Source organism: Electrophorus electricus, chromosome 22, assembly GCF_041902795.1.
Source record: "Electrophorus electricus isolate QZ-2024a chromosome 22, ASM4190279v1, whole genome shotgun sequence".
NCBI classification, from domain to species: domain Eukaryota; kingdom Metazoa; phylum Chordata; class Actinopteri; order Gymnotiformes; family Gymnotidae; genus Electrophorus; species Electrophorus electricus.
In genome coordinates this window covers 17,548,952-17,576,137 of record NC_137518.1, presented here as the reverse complement: position 1 = coordinate 17,576,137, position 27,186 = coordinate 17,548,952, and the positions used below count along the sequence as shown (strand labels likewise).

General features: G+C 42.6%; 2 protein-coding genes across 9 annotated transcripts in view; both read left to right on the top strand.

The window, feature by feature from the left end:
- Positions 1–123: 123 nt before the first annotated feature.
- On the top strand, positions 124–9,936 carry bap1 (BRCA1 associated deubiquitinase 1). 5 transcript variants are annotated; one of them, XR_014119425.1, is made up of 18 exons: positions 124–327; positions 832–861; positions 986–1,040; positions 1,182–1,314; positions 1,558–1,677; positions 1,878–1,939; positions 2,130–2,272; positions 2,562–2,640; positions 2,792–2,915; positions 3,295–3,433; positions 3,870–4,147; positions 4,690–4,823; positions 5,073–5,388; positions 5,532–5,715; positions 6,064–6,293; positions 6,468–6,806; positions 7,663–7,755; positions 8,065–8,083. XR_014119425.1 is itself a non-coding variant. In XM_081705672.1 (18 exons), exons 1-18 carry the CDS (start codon positions 291–293, stop codon positions 8,739–8,741), a joined length of 2,280 nt encoding a protein of 759 aa, XP_081561798.1. In that variant the 5' UTR covers positions 124–290; the 3' UTR covers positions 8,742–9,936. The 5 variants fall into 5 exon arrangements, 4 of the variants coding, with proteins under 4 accessions (XP_081561798.1, XP_081561796.1, XP_081561797.1 ...); XM_081705672.1 differs by lacking the exon at positions 6,468–6,806 and adding an exon at positions 8,608–9,936 and having other exon boundaries at positions 3,870–4,063; positions 8,065–8,137; XM_081705670.1 differs by lacking the exon at positions 6,468–6,806 and adding an exon at positions 8,608–9,936 and having other exon boundaries at positions 6,067–6,293; positions 8,065–8,137.
- A 2,402-nt stretch (positions 9,937–12,338) lies between these two features.
- Positions 12,339–27,186, top strand: part of bsnb (bassoon (presynaptic cytomatrix protein) b) — an 81,291-nt gene continuing 66,443 nt past the window's right edge. For all 4 annotated transcript variants that reach the window (XM_027020375.3, XM_035520428.2, XM_081705255.1 and 1 more), the window contains exons 1-2: positions 12,339–12,751; positions 24,980–25,268. In XM_027020375.3, coding sequence (XP_026876176.2) covers positions 12,591–12,751; positions 24,980–25,268 — 450 coding nt within the window. In that variant the 5' untranslated portion in view covers positions 12,339–12,590. The remainder of the gene's footprint in view (positions 12,752–24,979; positions 25,269–27,186) is intronic.

The window sequence follows — 27,186 nt, the reverse complement described above, 5'->3', positions numbered from 1 at the left end:
TAAGTCTACAGTTACAGACCCATTCGTATTACAATTAATGCACAATTCAGTTTGAATTTGTAACGTCCTAGTGGCTCTTAATGATAATACAAGCGTGAGTTTGGCGCACATCAATGACGTAAAACTAATCGACGGTTTTCTCTATTGTGTTTACTACTAAGATAGCGTTAGCTAAGATACATCAGTGGTCATATAAAATGATCAGATGACTACTGACATGACCCCACCTGATTTTACATGGATATGGATTTCTCTGTAAGTTAGCAGAAAGATAGCTTACTGTGGCAAAAATGAATAAAGGCTGGCTGGAGCTCGAGAGCGACCCTGGTGAGTAATTCTAACCAGCTAGCAGGCTTGCTAAGCTAACTATAGTTTACGTTATCTAGCTGGCTAGCTAATTGGTTAACCGGAACAGTCAGTGGAAAATTATTACTTTTATTTAAAAACCAGTCTGTTTCGCTTGCTTTTATTACCAACCGAATGTTGGTAAATTCTGCTGAATTCACATGTCAGCAAAAATGATACAGGCAGCTGGCTAGCTAGAATAACTAGCTAGTGGTTAGCTTGCTAACGCTAATTGTCCTGTCAGTGCAGCCTAACCAGCTAACTGTCTTGTTAACATTAATCGTTTGTACATGCATATACATGTTTGAAGTTATATCGTGTAAACGTGGTGTTTTAAGATTGTTGGCTAGTTACTTAGCTCACTTTTTCGTAAATATGTGGTAAACATTCAAATAATTTAACATAGTGTTTAGTGTGACATACTGTGCGTCCTAAATAAATCAGTGGCTTCTCGTGTGTTCAGCTGCTTTCTTGCTGTTTTTCCAGGGCTATTCACCCTTCTGGTGGAGGACTTCGGTAAGGATATTTTAAATGCTCTTCTCTGTTAATTTACCATTGAGATTACCTGCAGCCTGCACTATGACAGTAATTAATGTGAACTTTTGCTTCCTCACTTGTGTTTGTTTTATTTGGTGCTCAGGTGTGAAGGGTGTTCAGGTAGAAGAGATCTATGATCTGCAGAGTAAATGCCAAAGGTATGCCACTACCCCTCAACTGGACTTTATAGATTAACAAATTAATGAATATAACAAGAAATGTTTACTGAAACAGTCATGTTGCAGGTCACTTGTGTGCCCATCTGAGATAATATAGTCCTCCCTGTCTGTTCTGACCAGCCCTGTCTATGGGTTCATCTTCCTCTTCAAATGGATTGAAGAGCGCCGTTCCAGGAGGAAGGTCTCCACCCTTGTGGATGAAACCTCAGTCATCGATGACGAAATCGTCAACGACATGTTTTTTGCTCACCAAGTAAGTCTTGGAAATTCACTTTATATTTCATGTCTACAAGAAACGTCTACAAAATTTGCTTACTGCTAGATTCTATTTTTGTGGCAGCCTTTGCACTGGCCATTTGGTTTTGGGAAAGTGTTGTCTTGGTTATCTAGGTAGGCTCCCTTTTTAGTCTAAGAAGAAAGCCATGTGTTCCTGAGTGAGTGAGTGAGTATGACTGTGTAGGTCTGCCTGATGCAGGGTGTGTTTTGCTTTGTGCAGTTGATTCCCAACTCTTGTGCCACCCATGCGCTACTTAGTGTGCTCCTAAACTGCAGTGGTGTGGAACTGGGCAACACACTGAGCCGGATGAAGGCGTTCACCAAGGGCTTCAGTCCGGAGGTACACACAGAAGCACAGGCACAGTTGTACAGTTGCATACACATGTGCACACACACACAAACAGAATGCGTGTATGACCACTTGTGAGTGTGTGTGTATCCACAAAAATAGACCCACTTAATTTTTGTCATGCGTAGAGGAGTAATTTCCACACAAGTGTCATCAAATGTTGCTGCTGTTTGCTCTCTTTGTCTTGTCAGAGTAAGGGATATGCTATTGGCAATGCTCCAGAGTTGGCCAAAGCCCACAACAGCCATGCCAGGTAGTCTCCAGCCCAGTAAAAACTACACTACCCATCTGATGTTCGTGTACCGTCAATGTGTGAGATCAGATAACTGGATTGAATGGCGAGAATGGATCACAGTCTGTCCTATGTTATGGAGTCATTCTGTCTGTTGCTCCAGGAGACCCCCTCTGTTATCTTACATTTACCTTCTCTTGTTTCCATGGAGACCGGAACCACGGCACTTGCCAGAGAAGCAGAATGGCATTAGCGCTGTCCGGACAATGGAGGCCTTCCACTTTGTCAGCTACGTGCCCATTAAAGACCGCCTGTTTGAGCTGGATGGCCTCAAAGCCTACCCCATCGACCATGGTGAGCTCCCTTGAGGCTCTTTTGAGGCTTCCTGCTTAAGCACATCATAAAGACATTTTTGAATTCTTATGTCAACTACAGGTTTAAGACTCCTACATTAATATTCATAATCAAGCAGGTCATCTGTTTTGTAACTGCTTCATGAAGACCTTAATCTGAGATGTTACTGATAACCATTACACAGATGGTTTCTGTACACACAGACTTTGAAAAGTCTATGTGACCTTGCGTGGTCTTTGTATTATGATAGACAATGCAGACTGTTGGCAAATCTTTCACCCCCCCCCAGGTCCTTGGGGAGAGGAGGAGGAGTGGACAGATAAAGCCCGGAGGGTCATTATGGAAAGAATTGGACTAGCAACGGCAGGGTAAGAGAGACAGTCCTTTCTCCTTCCGGCTACAGACCTTTGGAAGCAGCATTTACAGCCTGATCCTGTCCTCTATATCAAGCCAGTTGTGTCTGTGTTAGCTTGAGAGCCGCTGCCAGAGGCTCTGAGCAGGGTCTTTTGTCCCTTACAGCGAGCCGTACCACGACATCCGCTTCAACCTTATGGCAGTGGTCCCTGATCGCAGGGTCAAGTACGAATCCAGGCTGGAGATCCTCAAACGTAACCGACAGATCGTCCTGGAAGGCCTGCAGCAGGTCAGGGGTGAGGGGAGGGTATTCCAGAGTGGACATAAACATGCACAGAGCTTGAATGCTGGTCTCTGATTGGCTGCTGCCTGTTATGTTCTGCAGTTTTTGGTATTTTACCTTTAATACAAGTGACCTAGCTCATAAAGGGCTTGATAATTAGCTGATAAGGTCGAGCATGTGTGCTGGATTGGGGAAAACAAGGTAATGTTTATGAAGTGTTTCACAAAGCAGGATATTTTTAGCAAGTTGTATAAATCAAGACAGATGTCCTGTCCTGTATGTATTGAACATTTCTGCTGGTCAGATTTCACTGTGCATGTGTTTGTGTTTCTGCATGTGAGTTTATATTGGGGTGCGGGGGTGTGTGTGATCTTGTTCTTTCCAGGCGATTCGGGCATCCCAGCAGGATGTTTCACAGGATCGCAAGCAGCAAGACTCCTCCTCCCCTGAAGATACACCCCCTACAGTGAAAAAGGAGGAGGGGTCAGACACCCCTGGGAGTGCTGATCAAGCACCACCCACAGGTATCTAGTCTGTTCATATCTTTTTGCTTTTGTTTTCTATGCCTTATTTCATATGTATTCATGTCTATCATTTGAAGCTCTTTCATTAAAATAATTAAAAACATAAAAACGTGATTCACCAGTTTTATTCGAATCAGTAAAACTGGTGACACATGGAGGCTTTTTTGCTGGTTGCATTTTTTGAAGCCAGGTGTCCAAACAAGAAATATACCATTTACATGCAGTAAGTCCTTGTCTGATTAACTGGAGTCTGGATCAGTAGTCTGTTTGTGTGTGTATGCACCTGCACATAGATACTGCCGTTGTGATGCATGTGTTTGTCTGTGTGTGTGTGGGTCTGAGCGGGCCTTGGCATGCCACTGGGAGCTTGTACACTTCAGCTGTTTACTGCATGCGTGGATGTGTGGTTGGGCTCTGAACAGCAGCCTCTGTGTAGATTCTGCAGATGCTGCGAGTGTCCCACCAGCCTCCTGCCCCATGGACAAACCCCGAGCCATAGTGAAGCCCTCCAGCCTGCATGCAGGTGGCGCCCCACTGCCTGGCCCCCTGCCCATGGCCAGCTCCAACCCCATCGTCCAGCGCCTGCCTGCATTCCTGGACAACCACAACTATGCCAAGTCCCCTATGCAGGTGAGACAGGACAACCACAACTATGCCAAGTCCCCTATGCAGGTGAGGCAGGACAACCACAACTATGCCAAGTCCCCTATGCAGGTGAGACAGGACAACCGCAACTATGCCAAGTCTCCATGCAAGTTCATTTCGCGCGCGTGTATGTGTAGGCGTATCTGCTAACGTAGCCGACAATTTAGTTGTTCAGCTTTAATGAGAGGTGTGTGTGTGTGGGTGTGTGTGTGGGTGTGTGTGTGGGTGTGTGTGTGTGGGTGTGTGTGTGGGGGTGTGTGTGTGGGGGTGTGTGTGTGGGGGTGTGTGTGTGTGGGTGTGTGTGTGTGGGTGTGTGTGTGGGGGTGTGTGTGGGGGTGTGTGTGTGTGGGGGTGTGTGTGTGTGGGGGTGTGTGTGTGTGGGGGTGTGTGTGTGGGTGTGTGTGTGTGGGTATGTGTGTGTGGGTATGTGTGGGTGTGTGTGTGGGTGTGTGTGTGTGGGGGTGGGTGTGTGTGGGGGTGGGTGTGTGTGGGGGTGGGTGTGTGTGTGGGTGTGTGTGTGTGGGTATGTGTGTGTGTGTGGGTATGTGTGGGTGGGTGTGGGTGTGGGTGGGGGTGTGGGTGTGTGTGTGTGGGGGTGTGTGTGTGTAAAGGAAGAGGAGGATCTAGCTGCAGGAGTGGGTCGCACTCGGGCACCTGGTCCCCCTCAGCCCACTTACTCTGATGATGAGGACGACTATGAGGATGAAGAGGAGGAAGAATGTGGCACTGCAGGCACATCAAGCAGGTAAGATGTCACAATCACACATCGATGCAACGGCTTCTGCCACAGTAGCATCTACCAAATATTAAAAAAAGGTTTAACGATTCGGGTAATGATGCAAATTTGCAGACTTGTTTTCACTGTGCTGCTTTGACCCAGTATCATTTAATGCAAATGTAAGGGGAAAGTTGAGCATTATACAGTTGTGCTCAAGTTTACTTAAAGCTGCATTATGACTGATGCGCATCCTAACCAATAATGCACGATTAACAGGTCCCGTAGAAAGGCGAGTCTCCGGGCGCAGGCCGTGGTCCGCAGCGCCGGTGGCGCTGGAGTCTCGGGCGTGGAGGGCCAGCTGGCTCTGAGCATGCTTGCTGAGAAACTGAAGAAGGAGGTACAGAAGAAGGATACCATGGCGACTGCAGCAGGCTCCACGCCCCTGAACGTGCGCACAGAGGGCCGCACGGGTGGAATCAGCATCACGTCTGCCTCCCAACCATCACCAACGCCTAGCAACGAGAGCACAGACACCGCCTCTGAGATTGGCAGCGCCTTCAACTCGCCGCTCCGTTCACCCGCGCGGTCGCAGGTATACACGGACAGCATTCTGGGTATCAGCTAGAGCCCATTGCCAGGGTTCCATTGCCGGGTATTATATAGAGCCTTCAGTTGAGTGTGCCCTAGGGTCAGTGGTAGAGTGTGAGGAGGCTCTTGGCTGATCTCTCCATGCAGGCTGCCACACGCCCCTCCAGCCCTGTGGCGTCTCACCTGAGCCGCGTACTCTTCGGCGAGGATGAGGGTCTGCTGCGCCTAGATGCACGCCACAACCGCGCTGTGCGTGACCTTGGAGCGCTCGTCAGCTCTGCACGCCTGCAGTTGAGGGAGGACGGCACCATGCACGCTTTGCCACCTGCTGGTGGGTAGTTGTACTACACACACACACACACACACACACACACACACACACACACACACACACACACACACACACACACACACACACACACACACACACCCCTGCAGGACAGCACCTGGAAACTGTAGGAAATGCTACATGCAGACAACTGGGGATGTTTCATAATGTGCTTACAGACATAGCGTTATCAACGTGCGCTGAATAAATCAGTGTGCACGCTGTTACACATGCCTTTATCCATAAGATTAGTTATCACGGAAGTGTTTTAATTCGGTTTTCGGATCTCAGAATCCTGCAGTGAAACGGGAAACGTCAGATAACGTTGCTGAGCTTTTCCCACTCTGCCAGAAGCAGTGTCTGACGGGGTGAGGGGCGCAAGCAGCACAGAGCAGAAAGAGAAGCGCGAGACAAAAGGGGGCAGCAGCGCTGGCCAGGAACAAGAACATGAGGAGGAGCAGGAGGGCCCATCGGCTGAGCCGAAACATGGCGAGGAGGGAAGGGTGCTGTCAGCCGAGAGCCAGGCCTTCACGGAGCCCGAGACCCTGACCAAGTCACACGGGGAGAAATACACTCCAAAAGTGAGGCTGCTAGCTCTCTTTATTCATTAAAAACTGATGTACGGCAGGTACGTGCACCTGTACATGCCTGATCAAGCCACCCGGGGCTTATAAGGCACTTATTTTCTTTCTTTCTTTCTTGCTTTCTTGCTTTCTTGCTTGCTTGCTTGCTTGCTTGCTTGCTTGCTTGGACAGCACACCATAATCCCCTTCATTCTGTCATTATATAAATGTGCTAGATTTAGCTAAGTGCTTCTTTTTCATCTGTGCTCTCTGGCCAGGATGATGTTCATGTTAAACAACACAAACACTCACTTCTCATAAAGGCCAGCAGTAACATGAAAGATTACCAAGCATGCAAGACACACATAAATACAAAACATACAGAGCAAAAGCAGCGACATGTAATATGTTTCAATGTTATGCTAGCTTCTTTTTACCTCATGTGTGAGTGAACTGCAAGCACGTGATTCTCCAAATGAAAAGGCTGCCTGACCAAATGCGCTTCTCCTTCAACACCACTTGTGATATCTGGTTAGTCTCGTTGTAAATGTATACACAGACTCATGTAGCACTGAAGAGGCAAGTGCACGCTGTATTTAAACATGTTACTAGCTTTTTTCAGCTAGTAACAAATCGTCCTTGAGTTGACTTGCAGCACTTCAGTTTATGTCTCAGCTGGCTTAAGAATAGTCTTACATGTCTGTCCATTGTGGAGGATCATTGTGTTGTTTCCAATTTTACTGCCTCTGTAGTCAAACTGTCCCTAATAAATCTAAAATTAGACAAATTAAATCTGACCAGACATGCTTTCTGTACATGCTTTTTATAAAAGAGAGCCATGACTTTAATATAACCCCTAGATATATAAACTCAGGCATCTTATGGGACAGTATTAGAATCTACCTTTTTAGTAAAAAAAAAACAAAATATGCAAGTAATTTTCTGACCATTAAGATGTAAAGAAGATTTCATGTATCATTACATCTGAGAGCTTGTATTTTGCTTATCATGTGTATAAATAACTATCATTTGCATACATTTGACATGGTACACCAGGAGGACAAATGCTTGGAAGGTCACTAACATATAAACTAAACAACAATGGTCCCAACATTGTCCCTTGTGGAACTTCCACCTCACAATAAAAATATCTGGTTCATATCCAGATACATTTCTGTTTCTCCAGTAAGACTTACTCTATTGTGTACTGTAGGTTAAATAAAAGAAAACTGCACAAACCAAGCTTTAATGTAAGATATTGCTTAATATCAACTAACATTGTGTAGTTCTATTCACTGACTGCTCTGTTGGGTATAGCCTTTGTTTTGTATGCCGTGGTTAAGCGTATTGGATTTTGTACTTCTTACTCTGCCTTTCTCTGCTGTAGGAGCTGCTGGCCCTGCTGAAATATGTGGAGGCCGATATCGCTAACTACGAGGTGTGTCTGAAAGAGGAGGTGGAGAAGAGGAAGAAATATAAGGCAAGCTTATGCGACCTGCATGCACCGTGCAGAACTGAAGCCCAGTGATGCCATTACAGCTAGCACGACCACCCAAATCACTGGAGAATGGAACGGTTTGGGAGGGGTTTGTCTAAAAGGTTCAGTGCAAGCATTTGTGTTGATGTATGGTAGGAAATTGATGATGAAAGGTGTACGTATTTTCCTATGATTTCATAGATATTGTATATCGCATACAAAATACAAGAGTAAATAAATAAGATTGTAATTAGGCTATTCAAGACAAACATGGTGACAATAGTCTTGATGATGTGTGTTGTTTTTTTCCAGATAGATGATCAGAGGAGGACCCATAACTATGATGAGTTCATCTGCACATTTATCTCTATGCTGGCACAAGAAGGTAAAAAACCTTCTCTCCTCATGCCACTTCCTTTCTCTTCTGCTCTGTGTCTAATTTTTTAATTACTTAACAGGTTTTATGATGGACTTTTTTGTTCAATCTCTCTTCATCTCACAATGCCCCTACTGTGCTGAATTACATATTGTTTAGCAGATTAATTTTTAAATCACTTATTCACTTATCACTTTGTCACTTATTCAGTCGGTATGTCGTCCTTGTTTTCTTGTTCTCTCTTTCCTTCAGTGTCTCTGCCTGTGTGATTCCTGCTCTTAAGACTGCCATTGTGAGCTTGTGTGTGTTATCTGGTGGAATTAGTGGTCATTAGCATTGAAGATGGGCATTTTCTCACTGAGTGTCGGATGATTCACACTTAATCAACCATTTATTTTTTGCTGTTAAAAGTGAAAACTGTAAGCTGTTTTATCTCTATATCTTATTTACCACACCTGTGTGTGTGTGTGTGTGTGTAGGGATGTTGGCCAGTCTGGTGGAACAGAACATTTCCGTGCGGCGGCGGCAGGGTGTGAGCATCGGCCGCCTCCATAAGCAGCGCAAACCGGACCGCCGAAAACGCTCTCGCCCTTACAAGGCCAAGCGCCAGTGAACACAGCAAATCGACTGGTGCCAGTGAACACACCATAGCGGCTAACATACCATAGCGACTGCCAGCTGTGAACAGGCCATAATGAGTCATACCGGTGAACACACCCAGACTTACAAAGAGCAATGCTGGTGAATGCACCCAGGTTTAGACAGACTGCCACTGGTGAGGACATCCAACCCATGGTCTAAGCCCTTTATTGCCTACACTGACTGCAGAGCAAAGACAGAAAGCCTGTTGAATGAGTGATCCTTGGAGAAATCCAGATTTGTTCTTGTGTGTGCGCATGCACACATAACTGTGTTTATACATTCTTTTTTAATGAAAAGGAATATTTGCGGTCAAGTGGAGGTCTTGGTTTGGCCAATCAAAGGACAATTAAGTGTTACAAAAAAGTCACTGACTTCGACCAAATCCAACACTCCACATCAAATTTGCTGTGGATTTCTACCTTTGGATCTGTCTCGAGCTTACCTTATAGTCCTGCAATCTTGTAAATTTCATGCAGGAATTCTTTACTGAGTGGACTGAAAGTGTCTGAGTCCGCATGCCTGTTTAGTCTTGCTGGTGTGTTTGTGTGTGTGTGTTTGTGTGTGTGTGTGTGTGTGTGTGTGTGTGAGCGAGCAATCAGCACGGCTCTTGTGTCAGTTCTAGCCTTGCACAGAGCTGTCTGTTCTTTCAAATACAATAAACTATGTGAAGCTATAAAAAACTTTCCAATTTCTGTACTCCTCTTGATGGGAGAATTTTGCTTTTGTGCAATGTCTTTAGACCTTAATAGGTGGCTGGCTTACTAGCCAAGTCTTTGTGGGGTGCAGAGGGACGCCATGTTTTGTGTCATAGATCAGGGGTTTCTGAACTTGCCCTGAGCACTAGATTCTGCAGGGGTAGGGCAAATTTTGGCACATGAATACAACGTGTGTAGGTATATAGCAAGTGTGTCTGATTCTGGGTATTCAATGTAGACGGTTCCAAAGTAGCTACCCATTCCTAGCCTTTCATATTTGTAAAAATGAAGGAAATGTAACTTGTGACTGCAGCAATACTGTGCAGTTTAATGCATTTGTCTACCAACTTCCTATAATGTGTTGTTCCAGAAGCAGTAAAGCCTTGAAAATGACAACCATATTCACAGTGATTCCAGCCTTAGGAATGAAATGTTTTGCAATTAAAGAAAAATTAAAAGAATAATTAAAAACCTCTCTGCTTCTATTACTGAAGGCTGGGTGCCTTTGTAGATGTTCACCACTAGGTGATGCAATTTCACTCTTCCATCTCCAGTGCAGAACCGACGACAAGCCTACATGCTAAAATGCTTCATCATTTCCTTTGTAATTTCAAGGTTATGTGGTAGCACCAGTATTACTAGGCACTGGAGTTTTGTTTTCCTCTAAATACATTATTCCATAGTTTCCAATAATGTTTCCTCATTTTAAACATGGTTTCTCCATGTTTACGCCCTCCTTGAGCGAGGCACCTTCGTCTGTCCAGATGTGAATATTGGCTGCACATCTGTCCAGCTGCGAAAGACATCTGGAACCTCAGTGCTCATCTTAATCACAGCCAGCTGAAAGCTGGCAATGTGTAGGTGCTGAGAAGACTGCTGAAGACAGCTGATTGGTCGAATGTGCAGGGATGGCCAAACTCCTGCCAAATTGACTGTTGGCTGTGTTGTTGTAAGAGTGACAGTGTGCGTGGGGGACAAAAGGCGGATGCATCACAGATCCTGCAGCTCCAGCACATTTCACCGTCTGCTGCCACAAACGTTTCCTTCAGATCTTTAAAACCTCCCTCACCAGGATGCCCTGTCTGAGGGAAAAGCACTACAGATTAGTTCAGAACCTTCTGACCAATGAAAAGGTTTCTTTTGGCCTGAAAAAGGTCTATACAAAACTTTCCATAAGAAAATATTCCTTTGTTTAACATGGGAAAGGTTTAAAGAGGTTTGTCCCATTGGCACATTTTGTGTGTGTGTTTGTTTGTTATTCACTATGACTGTATAGTAAAGCCTGCAAAATATGCCAGGCAGAGATGGCTATAATCAAGATGAATTTCTGTTAATATATGCTGTTATTGTTACAAAATAGACTTTAAACATGTGCAACATCATAACAAGGGTTATCTTTATCTTTGGATAAATTCAAAGGCTTCAGTACTTTTTGCTATTTTGCTGCTGTTGTCAAAAGCAAGTGTGTGTTTGTGTGGGGTGAGGGGGGAAGCAGTGAGTTAGTGAGTCAGTGCCAAAACCTGACACACTCTGTGACTGTGAGAGATCACTGGAACATGGTAGAGCAAGATAATGTCTCTCTCTCTGATTGCTAAAAAACAAACAAACAAACAAAAAATGATCTCACCACAGTGCTTTCCAGAAAGTGAGTCCATTCAAATGAGTTCATCTGAGATTCTCTCAGAATACATCAGAAATACAAAAAAACCCAAAACATTAACACAGTCCACAGTGGTAATAACACATTTTTGGGTAATTAACTTCTCAAAAAATTCATGACCTAAATCTCAATGTCTAAAAATATATAGCAGCAGTGTAATGGACTGCAAAATAAGTGCTGTATTACGACCCTGTCAAAGCCAAGTCTGTAGCTGAGATTAAGTACTGTGATTCATGTATCTATCTGTCTCAGTCACTCTCTGTGAGCAGGGCCTGTGTTTCTGGGATCTTTTCAGGATCCTTGTGTCTGGACACAAGAGAGCCTGTGGTACTTGAGAGCCTGTGGTACTTGCTGAAGCAGCAAGATTCAAAATTGATTAGGTTGATCAATTGCGTGACCAGGGTTCTACTTTGAGGATATAGCTGTCTTACAGAAAGGTTTTGTGACTTTGAGAATGTGCTGTACATCTCTCTCTCTCCCTTTCTCTCTCTCTCTCTCCCTCTTCACAGGCAACGGGCCATGGGCAACACTATAAATGATTCAGTTCCCCTCTCTGCAGGTTCCCGTGAGTAAAGCATGTTAATATTTCGCTTCAAACACTTTTGGAGATATAAAGACCTTTGTTACCTCATATAGCATCAGTCCAGTTTTTGCCCACCTCATCAAGCTGACAATGGATGAACAATTTCATATTGGACTGCATGTACATGCAGCCTAACAACCTACCCTAACCTGAATTAATAAATGAATATGAAGACCTTCTGGTGAGAGATTGTACAGTTACTGAACACTTGGCAACCAAATTTAAACTTAAAATAGGTGGACCTTATAGCATGTTTTACACTGTAATCAAATTCGTTTTTAGAATTTGTCTATGTAGTTTTTAAGTAGCAGAGCAATTACATGCTACATTACTTATTCATATTTTAAGTGTTATTACACTTAAAATATGTACAACGTTACTTATAAACTGTACATTGCCTATATTTGCCTATAGTTGCCCCCTTTTAGTCGGCTAAAATGTTGCTTTGCTTGGTACTGGTTTTCCATACTATATATGTTGTATATACTAGGTATTTTTATAAACAGGTATTTTTTCAGGAAGCAAAATTACTGTTGATTAAAAGACAACAAACGCAATCAATCAAACAATATGTTTATCAGTATGTTTATCCCCCCTCTCGGTTTGGCTGATATGAAGCGTACTTCTTGGGGCGGGGCGGAGGCACCACGAGCGCAGATCCAGGACACGGGCGCGGGCCCTCCTCCCGTGCCTCCTCGCGCGCGTGCTCAGTGTGGCCTATTCCGTCAGACGCGCGTGCGCGTTCCGTGCAGGATGCTGGACTGTAGGTGATGATGGCGGAAGCGGAGCTGCGCTGAGTTCTCTTGGACTTTATCTCATTCTGCACTACCAGAAACCCTTCGACCAAGCCCGTTTCCCCGCTTGCCGTCCCTTCCCAAGGAAATGGGGAACGAAGTCAGCGCAGAGAAAAAGGGAGGCGCTGTCACCGAGACCGTAGCACCGAGTTCCTTTTCAGTACCACCGAAAGCTGGACAGCTCCCCATGCCGAGCTATGGAGCTCCAGCCGGAGGAACGGGTGCAGCACCCGCGCCCGGAGTTAACAGGTAGCCTGCGTATTTGAGCAGCTTTGGGGGACTGTCTTACTTTATGCTGTATGGCGACGGATGTCTTACTTTTCGCTTGAAACTAGCTCCCATGAGCGGAGCGGGGAGTTGTGAGTGTGGTAACGTTATTCCATTGCGCGTAGTTTGTCTTAGGGTCAGAAGAGATCTTTCGGTTTGTATTTATACTTTGATAATAATCATATTGTAATTAGTTTTTAGAATGTCTGGCTACGTTGTGCTGTTGAAAAATCCTCATGCTATGTTTTATTCTTCACAAGCCCCGAGGTATTTCACGCATTTCATTAGAAAGTCCTGGCTAGCTAGGGCGGCTAAGAATAGCCCCATAGCCTGCGTAAGGGCAAAAGCTGTCGGCCAACAAGTGGTAGTTTACTGCTTAGCTTTTGTCAGTGTAGACTACTCGTTCATTTTTTGACCGGCTTTAATATTTGATGTACGAAATTCCGTGAGCCTAGAAACGGACAGTTTGAGACACGGGGACGCCGTATTGGGGCAGGTTTATCACCTTCTTAGTAGCCCGAGACAAAAAAAGCCGAGACTTTAAAACTCTGCAGCGTTTAAAGCAATTCGTAGTATAAAATGACGATTGCATGTGAGTTGTCGCACATGCACATTTAATTTTTTATGCCGTCACACAAAGCTGTTTTTTTGCAGATACTGACTCAAATAAAAGTTGCGCTACATATGAATGTTAATAAGGGTACATAGCAAAGAAAAACTCGCGTGAAGCTTCTGTGCTCGTGGCAGCGAGACGTAGCGCGCCTCGCTACGTGCATGTGTCAGCGCTGTTTATGCTAGACATGCGTTAACGTTATACTCTGAGTCGATACACTGTTCGGATAACTTTAATGCTTTGGTGTTATGATTAAAAAAACAAAACAAAACGACATTTTAAAGTTATCATTAATTTGCTGCGTAGAGAAACAGCGTCACGTTCTTAAAAAAAACATCGCATGAGGGGCGAATATTTGTAATATTTTTGATACACCCATCCGGCACTGTTGAATTCATTAAGTATGTAGTTTATAAAGACTCAGTGCAAGGATTGTACAAGACTATGAAAGTCGCTTCATATTTAAATGTTACTGCATTAAGTATTAATACAATTATGACGAGAAACCACGTGGGCTATTCGTTACACGTGGAGGTGAAAATAATCCCTCTGCAATACTGTGTAAGACAGTTTGTATGTTTCTTGCATGAACTTGCTGAAAATCTCTTGGTGGAGGGCAAATTTAGTGGCTCACCAGCTTTTCCCATGAGGCTGGTAACCAGTGAAGCAGTGCTGTCCTGCACAGACCAGCTACTTTGCTCGCACTCATTTTGATATGTATTAATGGTGTTTGCATGAGAAATGGTGCATACATGCACACTCCTATTGCTAAATCTGCTGGCTGGGATTCAAGTCTGTGCTGTGGACTAGAGACACTGATGGGTCCTCAACCAATGCCTGTAAGCACTGCGAGGTCTCAGTGAACCTGGCTGTCGTGAGCTCTGTAGTGAGGTCTGGATCAGGTACACATTGCTTATGGAGCCAAATGGGGCAAGCTTAACAGAATTTCTGCACCACACACAGAGGAGGAAGGCAATAAATCCACCTTGTGAAGTCTATGTGGTTGGCTGGCTGACTGGAAGAAAATGACTTACATGTGAACCCAAGAAACTTCCTTAAAGGAAAGGGTTGGTTCCATGTTTGCATGTTACACCCCTCTGCAATATAAGGACTGCAAAGGCCAATATGGTGATATCAATGAACACACATGGTATCGTGTCATCCTACCTTATAGTATTGCTTCTGTCTGAGTAGGCTATCACCTAGAATCTAAACCTAAATAGAGTAGTATGGCTGATGGTTATAAAAATAACGCAGTGTGTATTTATAGGCGTGTGTGAGTGTGTGCTTCGAAACACCTCACCTCAACACACCAATGTCTGCAAGTTACTGTCAGCAGAGGTGAGTGAGTGAGAGAGAGAGAGGGAGTGATAGAGAGAGAGAAATGAGATAGAGTCTAAATAGAAATAAGAGAACTGTATTGTATATTTCCTAATAGATAAAGAACGTTGCTGCTGTCTCACCCTCCCAAATATCACCTCAATGAAAGAGCCTGTTTCATAATGACAAAGTAATCTAATAAAGGGACTCTGTAAGCCTGGGCCTCTCTCTCTGTTTCTCTGACTGTTCCTTTTCCAACCCTGCCCACTTATTATCCCATTATAGGTCAGAATGGCAGAAGTAGAAATGAGTCTGCATGTTAAGCTGACAGGGCCACTCTGAACAGGTGGACAGTGGGATTCCGCCTGGTAAAGTGAGATGAAAGTGAGACCAACATGATGAAGTGTGAAATTAGAGCCTGGGGAATGTATAAGTGGGAAGACGCATAAGTTTTCAGTTAAAATCACAGCCAGAATCGTGGCAGGACATGTTGTCAAATGTTGAACCTTTCCTCAAGACTGCAGCTTAACAACTGCGTTTAGAGCAAGAACCTATCAGATAAAAATCTGAGCAGAAAGACCAGGCTCTATATTTCTTCCACTGTTGTTCTGAGTCATAGGTTTCTCTATACAATGGAAATACCCTGACGGGTCAGTATGAACCACTCTAATAAAGAATTTGGTCTCTAATATAAAACTTGGTAGCTTACACAATAATAAACTACGTAGTAATAGGTGAGGCCACTCCAACATATTGGTATGCCCAACGCCAATATATTGTTATGTTACAACATATCATTAGTGATTATTATAGAAAATAGCTCTGCAAAAATACCACACATTACCAAAATACCTGATTGGTAAATGTTCCAGTAAGAAGCCAATGTGGATTGGAATGATCTTTTCACCAACAATGTTTGGTCATACATGTAATTCCTCAACAAAATTCTGCACATGCACCCATTTAGCTAATTGACCAATTTAAGTAAAGCCGCACTGTACATTTGGGGTAGAAGAAGAGACTCCTTCTCTGAGTTTCTAATGCATATTCTAATGCATATTTACATTATTTACACTATATTTGTTTTTGGATATTGTCACTATATTTTTGGATTCCATATATCTTGTCATTTATGTACATTGCTGCTGCAACATAAAAAATTCCCCTGTCTTGTCTGTCTGTCTGTCTGAATCATGACCTCTCTGGCACAAATATGTAATTGCACAAAATGCACAGAAGACCATTTGTAATGTGGGTTGTGCTACGTTCCATTTCCCTGAGCAAATTTATCTATTTATTGTGAGTGCATTCACATTCAAGGAGTATTCAAAGATAATTTCATCAGAACTTGTAAGTAAAAGTAAGTAAATTATCTACTGTTGTATTCATAATAATATTAGCAATGTTATGTTGTATTTGCATTTGAAACCTTTCACTTATTCATTGGTTACTAATTTTTATGAAAAGGCCAGGAACCCTCACAATTGTTTTTAATGTTTTGCATTTTTCACATCATTAATGCATGGTGTCCATGTATGTGGAAATTCAGTAACATTTTAATAAAACTGCATTTTATGTAAATTGAAAATGCATGTTTTTTTGAGTAAGGAAAATACATTTAAAAAATACGGATACAATTTCTAGTCATTTATGCATGAAAGGGTTAAACTTCAATTATAAGAGTGGCTGTATTATCAGTATCAATATCATCAGTATCATGAGCAGTTTTGCTAGGGGAATGTACTGTTCTGTGGAGAGCTATGGGCAAACAATATGAGTTTGCTGTGCTTTGAAACTAGCCTTTTTTGGCTGAATATATATATATATATATATATATATATATATATATATATATATATATATATATATATATATATATACACACACACACACACACACACACACACACACACACACATACCTATATATATATATATATATATATATATATAATATATAGGTTTCCCTTTAAGATGACCTAAACACTATGAAAATATTGGGAAACTGGGCAGAGGTAGCTTCATTTGGCAAGCCCATTGAACTGGACCTTCTTTTTGAGCCTGTGCGTGTGACATTAATATATAAATATGACGTGGTCCAAAAAACTCAAGCCAAATCCAACCCGACAGCTTTATCACTTGAATTAATATTTTATGCTTTAAATCTGACACAGTGCAGCTATATAAGTATAAAAGGATATTTAGTAAGTGGACTAATCAAAGCTGATTGATAGATACATTGATAGATCGATCACATTGATACTTTAGCTTGCTTGCTAGCTAATCTAGGGGGTGTTGCCAACAGAGAAAGACTAGACAAGATGAATTACAACAAAATTTATATTTTAAGGTAATATAAATTCATATTCAAGATAAAATTACAACTCTCACAAGGCAAGCTAAAACAAGTTTCCATCAGAGTCCTTCAGACTTTTACAACAGAATAGTTAGCTAGCTGTCTAGTGTCAGGGATAACCATGAAAGCAGCTCTACTAAACTACTAAATAAATTAACAAAACAAATCCTGCTTCTAAAGGAATTACATGTAGTCTGTGTGGTGGATAAGGTGATTTTTTAAAACAGGGATTGGATGAATTATATATTGTCAAAAACAGTTGGATTTTTAACATGTTAACTCACTGAGATCATTAACATCATTACGCCTTTCCATCATAAAAGTTCCATAGCTGAGTTTAATCGTTTTGTGTATAGTGTACTGATTTAGTTTGTGACTTGCATTTACTGGGAAAGCTGGACTGAGCATGGCTGACTGGGTTTGGCGGTGTGCTGGTCTCAGTCTGCTGATTGTAATTCCCTGCAGTTCAGTTCAAACCCTTGATTTCCTGAAGGCCCTGAATGAGCTTTGTTAAATTGTGGAGCATCTCTTTCTCTAACCATCTTAAGGCTGTGTGCCATTTAGGTTATCAGGCTTTCTCTCTCTCTCTCTCTTTCTCCCCCCCCGGCTTTCTCTCCTTCTGTCGCTCTCTGCATCGTCAGAACTGTGTGTGCCAGCGCAGAACACTCAGACAGGAGGGAAAGAGGAGGAGGGAGAGGTGCGGTGGTGCTTGTAGGGGGCAGGGAAGAGCTGCTAGCAGCGTCAGGTCCACTCTCAGTTTCCCAAAAAGCATTACAAATCAAAGGCCATTAAAAGTTGCCGAGCGACGAGCCTCTGAAACTCTCTCTTTAAAGGGCAGTGCACACTGGAGAAGACTGGCATGTGACTGACACAGGGCCAATGATTATGTCTTATCACCTCCATTGTAGTGAATGGGACAACCCGTACCGCAAGCGATTGTCAGGCAACAATCATTGTCGCATGACTAAGAATAGCTTCACTGCTAAGGAAGGTGTACATGGCAAGCTGTTGGTAGGCTACAGACACAGGGGAAACTATTATTGCATCTGTGATAGTGAACAGGGGAACACTGTGCTGAAACTAATTTAACTCCTATTTTCTAGGTAATGTGTGATATACTTGAAATTAGATTAGGTTTGGTCTATTATACTTTTGCCTGTTTCTCCTTTAACATGTTACCTCTAGATAATTGTGTTGTTTTCCATGATGATTGTCAACAACAACAGATTGAGATTATCCATTTCACACCTAACATACCTTAACCTACATTTAAGATATGCATCAGTCAATAGTCAATAGTTACCATGGCTATTCAACAATTAGCCCCTAGTATCAGGAAAATTGCATTACATACATAATTGTACATCAGATTCAAACCTGTGCAGGTGATATCAGTCACAAGACTGATACTTTGGTTACCAAACGTGGGTTACCAGGTCACTAGTGTTAAGAAGCACAGTTCTACCAAAGGAATCTAGGTGTTTCCACTTGTCTCTTGCCTGTGGTATGCATCGGCCTTAACAGTCAGGACTGTTTCACTCTGCAGTGTCCCTGCATGGACCATGGCACATGCCCCCAGACCCACCACTAAGCAATGTCTGATCTGTAGGCAGACCACTATTCTGCAAAATCCAAATAGCTTATTTTAATCCTGAATCTCTGCCAGAGGGCTGGGTATGAATGTTGTCTTACAATGATGACTGTTTGGGAAACCGGGCCTGGGTAAGTAACTGGATATGCATTTGGTGAGGGTGTATTGATTTGAAAGTTCTGTGTTGATGCTACCATCGATTTCTGCACTTAGAGCAACAGCTAATGAATCCGTCATTTAATATTGAGCTAAACCTGATGTGACATGGCACTGGAGTCCAAAGGCGAGGCGTGAGCAACAGGGTGAAGTTGATTTAAACAGGAAATAAAAAAGCAGATTCGCCAAGTGAGCTGCCGAATAGGAGAATTCCATGAGTTTGACAAAGAATCTAACAGGTAGAAAGCTAGCAGCAGGACGCAGGCTTGGAAGCTAGCAAGACAAGCTTGTGATGGCATGGTACAGTGTCTTGCAGAGGCTAAGAGAAGCGTTGAGGATGGGTACCTGCAAGAATAAATATGGAAAAGAAAGCAAGGAACAGATGCACATAGTAAAGTAATAAGTGGGTGATTGGGATCAGGCAAGCGATTTTGGAGTGTGATCAGTTATCAGTGTGTGCAGGTGTGGGTGGTTGGCTAGGTGCCGACCGGGACGTGACACCTGATATTCAGCCAGTACAGATACGATGATCTTTTAAGCAGAAGGAATATTATTGTAATATTATGTGATTTTTAATGGATTTCCGTAATAAAGCCGGGTTTCCTAGTTGTTTTTTTTCCCCAGGCTACATTAGAAGAATGGAAAGAGAAGGGAATTGTGGACCGCAGTGCAAGCTCTGTTTGTGGCTGGGAGCATGGACATCATGGTTTAGATGTTTAATGTGTGTTACAGTGGTGCACAACTGTGCTTGTGAGCTGCAGTGCTCATCTACCACACCTGATCCAGCTTGAGGTCTTCAAGAATATCTAAACACTGGAGTCACGTGGGGTCAGTAGTGTATATGCAAAGGTGGAACTGGGAGGCTTGATTCACCACCATCAGCTCCAGACAGTTTTGTGGCTACTCTTTTCAGTCTTGTCCCAGACTGAAGGAAGATTTTTGGTGAAGAAACCCTTTTTAGCTGCAGACTCATCTTAACCTGTACCCCCAAAGGGCATAGCTGTAATTGTAGCTGAAGTGTTTTATATAATGAGTGCTTTTCCCTGTGGCTGTTTATCAAATGGTATCCAACCTGATCATTTGTTGAGAGGAGATTATACCACACAATATGCTGTTAGTTTACTCATGCAAATGGAACTGAAATCGACATTTAAGAGAGGAATATTTAGGAGAGGAATATTTGTTGACTGAACTGGTTGGTGGTACGGCCAAGACACACTTACTCAGCCACAGACTCACGTGTGTGTACACACAGCATTTTCTCTTTGCCTCTAGCTCTCTCTTGTTCGCTCTCTCTTTCTCTCTCTCTGTGTTGATAGTAAGTCTGGTGTGGATCAGGGAAACAAGGTCTTCTCTGCCAAGACCTTGAGAGGAGGCAGTGCTCATAATAACTACCTGTCCATGTGTTTGGTGCTGAGAGAGAGAGAGAATGAGTGTGTGTGTGTGTGTGTGTGTGAGAGAGAGAGAGAGAGAGAGAGAGAGAGAGAGAGTGAGAGAATGAGTGTGTGTGTGTGTGTGAGAGAGAGCGAGAGAGAGAGAGAGAGAGAGAGAGAGAGAGAGAGAGAGAGAGAGAGAGAGAGAAAGCTACTGCTGTATAAAACATTTAGGAGATTGATTCAGCCTGCTGTCTGTGCTGGTTCTTTCCCATTGATAGATGGCATAATTCTCAGTCTATCCTGTTTGTTTTTGTTGAAGAGAAGGTCATATGCAAGCCTACCGTAATCCTGTAGGGTATCAAGTTAGAAATGAAGAAAGAATTGTTCTGTGGTTGGAATAGAATGGGTGTCATTATTAATTTAATCTGTCAGTTGTGAGGGGCACCTGATGACTCAGATTTTAAATACGGCGGCGTCCTAATTAAACCTGCTGCCTGAGGTGTCCATGGTGTCACGCTGAAGTGACGGTAACTGTTTCCCTGCCCCTCTCTGCTCTTCCCTGCTACAGAAAGATCCATAATTCTGAAACTGACTGAAACTCTGAACCAAATGAAGTGTCTAGAAGGTCCAGAATGTTTTTGTGCTCTAGAAGGTAAAGGATTCTAGAGGGCAGAGTGTTAGGAGGCATGTCTTGGCGGGGAGTTTGGAGACATGGCTGATGCTGTGGTGGGCTGACGCTCGCTTTAGAAGCACTGTCCCAGTAGACAGGAGGGGAGGTGATGTGGGGAGCTCCCTTCCTGTGCTCTTAGGGAGGTGGATTCAACGAGGAGGCCTGGAGGTCTGTGGCACGGCTCCATCCAAACATCTCAAGCTGTCCTGGAGTAGCGTGAGCAGCACAGGCGCTCACACCTCTAAATCCCTGCATGGAAAATCTGAGCAGCTCATGGCTACATGTGGAGCGTGGAGTCATGGAAGTGTCTCAGCTTGCTTTTAGACTCTCTGTGTGTGTGTGTGAGGGAGAGAGGAATTTTGTTTTATGTGTACTGTGTTTTTTCTTGCTGTAATACACCTGACTTAACTTGCCAGCTAATTAAGAGGCTCCCCTTTAGTTTAAAAGTCAGTGTGTTAGAGTTGGGAATACCTTAAACAATGCGGGACAAGACAACTCCAGATTCATTATTGGGAAACACTCACAGCCAAACCAAAGCACTGTTCAAGCTGGAAGAGTTTTACCAGGGAATGCACTGTAATGTAATTGGTAAGGGCATTAAATTGTTGATTTGTACAAGGTAAGATATAACTGTAAATATGCCTGGTATCTTGATTAAAAACTTTGTTATTATTACATTACTGTGAGGTGAGTTCAAACAGGATTGTTTTTACCAAGGGAGGTCCAAGTTTGGTGAAATGCAGAAGGTAATTTGCTTTGGAATATTTTTTTTAAAATAGTAAAAACTATAGACAATGCATTCATCCTGGATTAAAATCATAGATCTAGGTTTATTAATGGTTTAAAAGTAGTTTAATAATGGTTATTACATAGGTCATAAACACTTAATTAATGGGCAGTGTAACACATAAATAAAGGGCCAAACTGACCTGTTGTCTTCTAGATTGTTACATTTCTTAATGTATATAATGTCTATGAATTTATAGAGAGAGTGGCTTAGAGTGTAAAGTGGTAACCTTAAATTATACTAACCCACAGATTTTTTTCTAGCTTGAATAGAGCTTTTAACAAACAATGAATTTCCAGAATTCTCATGTGACTGATAATTGTATGCACCAGAGGCGAAACCTACTTGACTATCATGAGGACGTTTGGCTGTGTGTGCAGTGTGTATCCTCAGACTGAAATATACTGAGGTTTACAGCTGATTGGAGATCAGAAGGTTTCCACTCTATCCTGTAATCATTGTGAAGCCTCAGTACTTTGGCCTTCAGTGAGGGGCCAGGTATTACGCATTCCTGGAAAAAGTGGCACAAACACATGTATGCCAGCATGTGCACATGCACACACACGCTGTTCTAACTCACCTGTGCTTCAAAAATGATTTTATGTGATTTTTGCCAAGTCATTTTACACTGAAAGTTTCCAAGTGAAGTAACAAGTTAAATTTACTTTGTGTTGTTGAGATCAAAACTGAGTATGTTGGCTAAAGAGCTTTTATAGATAAAGTTAGTTCTAAGTAAGTAACTAGGTGTTGTTGAGTTCAAAAGCAAGTATCTAGCTTCCTGTATGAAATATAGGAGGAGATGCTTAAATCCAGGTTCATTAGAACTTCAGAGCACATTATAAATAAACTGAAAAAGAGTACAGGGACTACAAAAAGAACTGTTAAAAGTGGTGCTGGACACTGCAGACATGAAAGGGAATGCCCACATCCACATACTTAATCGTTGGGCACCAGCACTTTGTAGGTGAAAAAAGAGTTAGGTAAAAAGTTACCTAGCTAGCTAGCGATTTTCATCTGTTGGTGCGTCACCTAAAAATCAGCCAATCAGAACAGAGCATTTAAAATATTCACGAGCCCACTATAAAAAGAGTTGTAAATAAATGAAAGAAAACAGGGCCAAATCATTGGGTTGAAAATAGTCATGTAACTGGGCATTTTTCACCCTGACCAAAGTCATACCTTTTATATAGGCATCTGAGAACAATTTAAAAATACAGAATATATGCATTCTGGGGCACCTGTAAAAAACACCAAGGTATTAATATGAGAAAGGTATCCTTCACTGTTTTGAAGGCCCAAGGCAACTGGTTTCCTGTCTTGTGTGCTCTCCCTCTCTGAAACCTACTCTGAAACCTGTGTCTCTTCCAGGGTGTCAGAAGTGCGACTCAGGTCTCTAACTGCTTACTAATCCAGCGCTGCCTCTCGCATACACAAACATCAGAAACATGGGCTGTCTGTAATGCTGTGGACAGATGATAAGCCATCCCAACTGCTCACGGAACAACACAGAGGCTACACGCACACACACACACACGAATACACGCATGAGAGAAGAACAACATGCTCTGAAGGTAAAAGGCAGCTTTCTGTGTGAATTCTGTCCAATAGTTTCATTTCAACCCAAGGAAAAGGAGCAACCAAATAAACAAAAACAAGTCAGAAGCTAGAGGACACGCTCTAGTTGTCTACTTATAACTGCAGATGATGTAGATGCCAAAATGTCCAACTGTATTTTGCTTCTGTAAACGAAAAAAGAGAAGTGCTTTCCAAAGAAAAGTATTCGCTGTTAAAAGCAGCTATACTTGTTGTTGGGCCTCAGAGTAGTTTGCTTTCAGCACCTATATTTAGATTATGTGAATAGTTGTGAACTTTCTTTGTATTCTAAAAGAGGCCCATGTGTCGTGTGTGTAAGAAACATTCTTAGTAACACTCTAAATGAGTGTTAGACTATATTGCCTGCAACCAGAAAAGAACTGCACAGCCAGTGTGTAAACGAGTTGCTCACACAATGTCAAAATAAAACTCCAAAAGCAAATAACCTGAGAACCAGTCACTGCAAAAAGATGAGCTTTTTGCTCGTGCATTTAAGATGGAATTAGATTTTTGAGGCAGTGTAACTGCATTAATATTGCAATTAAATGAACAGACATGGAGTCACATTTGTTTGTTTACTTTAAGCATTCTGAAAAGTAGGGATGTGGCTGTTAGATCTTAATGCATTTTGTGCATGTTTTTTAAACTGGTGATGAAATCACATTCATGGTTGATTTCATCTGACTGTCTGCTAAATCTTTTTCACTCCAACCTATACTGTCAACAGCAGATGACAACTGAGTCACTCTTAGTCATGGGGAAAAACAACATTGCTCCGTAGATTTTGCTATTGTCTGTTTTTGCTTTATTTTCTAGAACTATTATGTCATGTTCATGTTTAATTATTTCTTATCTCAGTTTTTGTATTAATTCACTTTTACCCATGTCTGGAATGAGGCAATACGTATGTAGCCTAGAAACCTTTTTTTTTGGGTCACACTGTAACAATATTGTAATATTAGATTTTATATTTCATAGTCCTTACAAATAGCAAAGGTGCTCACATAACTTGTCTTTCTTCATGCATCTGTGGGTGTGGTCTTTTACTGCAGCCTTATTTTTAGTGACATGTGAAGTATTCCCTTTTTGAATGACTGATTCTTGAATGATTGTTGCCACTCTGTAATTCTAAAGCCTGCAGAGTGGCGTGTAAGAGAGTTCTTAAATAGTGCACAACTGGTAAGAAGGGAGATGTTGGCTATCTATGAACCTAAAAGATAAAAGCACCAGTTCCTAAATGTAGTCTTGGGAACTCATGGATGGCTTTCATTTGCCACACCGCCATCGTTCCTGTCTTTCTGGAATTCCTCAACCCTCAGTTAGAATATTTTGGACTCAAAGACAAAACTTTCCTTTGAGTTCTTCAGCTGCAGTTATTATTCGGCAAGTAAAATGCCCAGAGAGGATGTAAAGTAAAAACAGCTTGTTTTTGGTGCAGATAAGTAGACCAGTGTGTTTGATTTCCTAGTACATGCAGTGAATTGTGAATTCCTTGGATGTATTCTACCTCCATCCATCTGGAATCTTTTATCTGCTTGTATTATAGGGCTCTTTGGATAGTACAAAATATGCTAGTTTTTAAAACTCCAAATGCCATTTTTTAAACTAATGAGGTTTCCTGTGCTTTGGAATGCAGTCTCACTGTGTTACTGTCCAAGTTCTGATGTGTGGCATACCAGTCAATAAAGTGCTTCTGATTTAGTCCACCGAGTCTTTCTGTCACTGTGTCATGTCTGTTCTCCTTTACAGTGTCCAAGTGAAGCCCAACCAGACAGACCCCAGCGTGGGGCCTCCCCAGCAATCTCCGGGTCCGGGAACTCAGAAGAGTGAGAATCCCATGTCGGCTTCACCTGACCAGGGCAAAGCCCCGCCCTCTCCCTACTCCGTGCCCCAGATTGCCTCGATGCCCAGCAGCAAACTGTGCCCGGTTTGCAAAACGTCTGACCTGACAGGGACCACAGACAGCAACACCTGCACACAGTGCTGCACCACAGTCTGCAGCCAGTGCGGCTTCAACCCCAACCCCCATCTCCAGGAGGTAAGATTTGGCTTGGGCACAAACCAGGATGTGTCTCATTGCTGCTTGAAAAAAAACAACTCTTTAAAGCAAAGGAAAATGTTTAATCATGCTTATGTTGTTTTTGGACTATGCTGGAGATGTCGGGAGCAGCTTGTCGTGCAGGAGTGATGGCTTGTCATAGATACCTGAGAGCATGCTGGAGTAGAAGCTTGAAAAGAGGGGTCTGTGAGTTCAAACGCTGCTGTCCCTGGGATAGAGCCAAGACTCATCAGAGAACAGCACCATTTAGAATGAGAGTCAGAGAGTGAGACAGAAACAAGGAGACTAACAGATAGAGAGAAGGAGCAAAGATGACAGTAAAAGACACAAAGGCCAGTGAGCCTGGCTGCGGTGTTAACCAGAGAAAATATCACAGTGCCATGCAGAGCTCAGGGGGAGGGAGAGAGGGATTGAGTGACTGAGGGGAGGTGGGGGCAGAAAGAGAGGAAGAAAGAAGGGGAGAGAGAGATGTTAAAGTTGCAGGCTACTAAATGGTATATGTCTGGGCTTGTCCTGTGTCTAGCCCTCTCCAAGACGCGTAGCACACAGCAAAATCGTTCAGAATCACTGAGAATGGGAAGACTGGAGACTGTGTGTATTTGTGTGAATGTGTAGGAGTTTGGTTTGGATGCATTTAAGAACAAGCTGATATGAAGATGTGTATGCATGTGTGTGTGTGTGTGTGTGTGTGTGTGTGTGTGTGTGTGTGTGTGTGTGTGTGTGTGTGTGTGTTAGTGTTTGTGTATATATTTGTAGAGAATGTGTGTCTCTGCATTGGAGTGTTTTTTGCTTTATTGCTTTAGTGTGTGTTGAGGATAGTGCAACATGGTGAGAATAGAATCCAGTGCCTTAATGCTCATGCATGAAAATGGAAGGATGGGACAGAGACCTACAGGGTTGGGCAGCATAGAAGCTGGGAGAGGAGGCATCTTTGGTAGAATCTCTACACAGGCACAGCTGATATGTGCGAGAGAGAGAGAGAGAGAGAGAGAGAGAGAGAGAGAGAGAGAGAGAGAGAGAGAGAGAGAGAGAGAGAGAGAGAGAGAGAGAGAGAGAGAGAGAGAGAGAGTGTGTGTGTGTGTGTGTGTGTGTGTGTGTGTGTGTGTTCTGGGTAGAATTTGCTCCCTGTCGCTGCCAGTGTGAGAGAGTAGTTTTCTAGAATTTAATCTCTCTTGCGTCCAGCATGGGGAGACTGAAAGTGAAGCCAATTTAACACGCCTTTGAATTACATTCGTAGGTGCATTTCTGCACAACTGCCATTATTTGCTTCATTTGCAAATACATGCTGCCTGTTTATGGCTGGCATTGCTCTGATGCCCCGCCCACTTCAAATGATTCACTTGATTTCTCCAGGTGATTTATCAGTCATAGCTATAATAGTCAACAATCTACATAAAATAATTAAAAACTATATAAAAAACCTAGAGATATTTTAGTAACCAGTTCCTTATTCAGCAATTTAGCTAGTTAACATTAGCTAACATCATATTCGAAAGCCTATATTGGTAAAGTGAATGCAGTTCTTAGTGTAACTTCTTTCAAAAACTGTAGGGTTGATTTGAAAGTTATTCATACCTCACTACAAAGGCAATAATGTCATCTGTCAGCTAAACTAGCTCTTACTACCACTAAATAAATGTCATGAGGTAGGCTGTAAACTAACAGCTCTGTTCTGAGATTCAGGAAAATGAAAAACATGACAATGGGACTTTTTCTCCTCTTAGAGGTACATTACAAGACTTTAAGGCATGTTGTAAAATACTGAAATTATTTATAATACCTTGCCAAAAGATGCTAAATGTGGCCGATGTCCTGTGCTACAAGCCGGTATCTGTCCACCAAACAAGGAATGTTTCTTTCTGTGGTCTATTCAGCCTTGACTCAGTACATGTAGAAG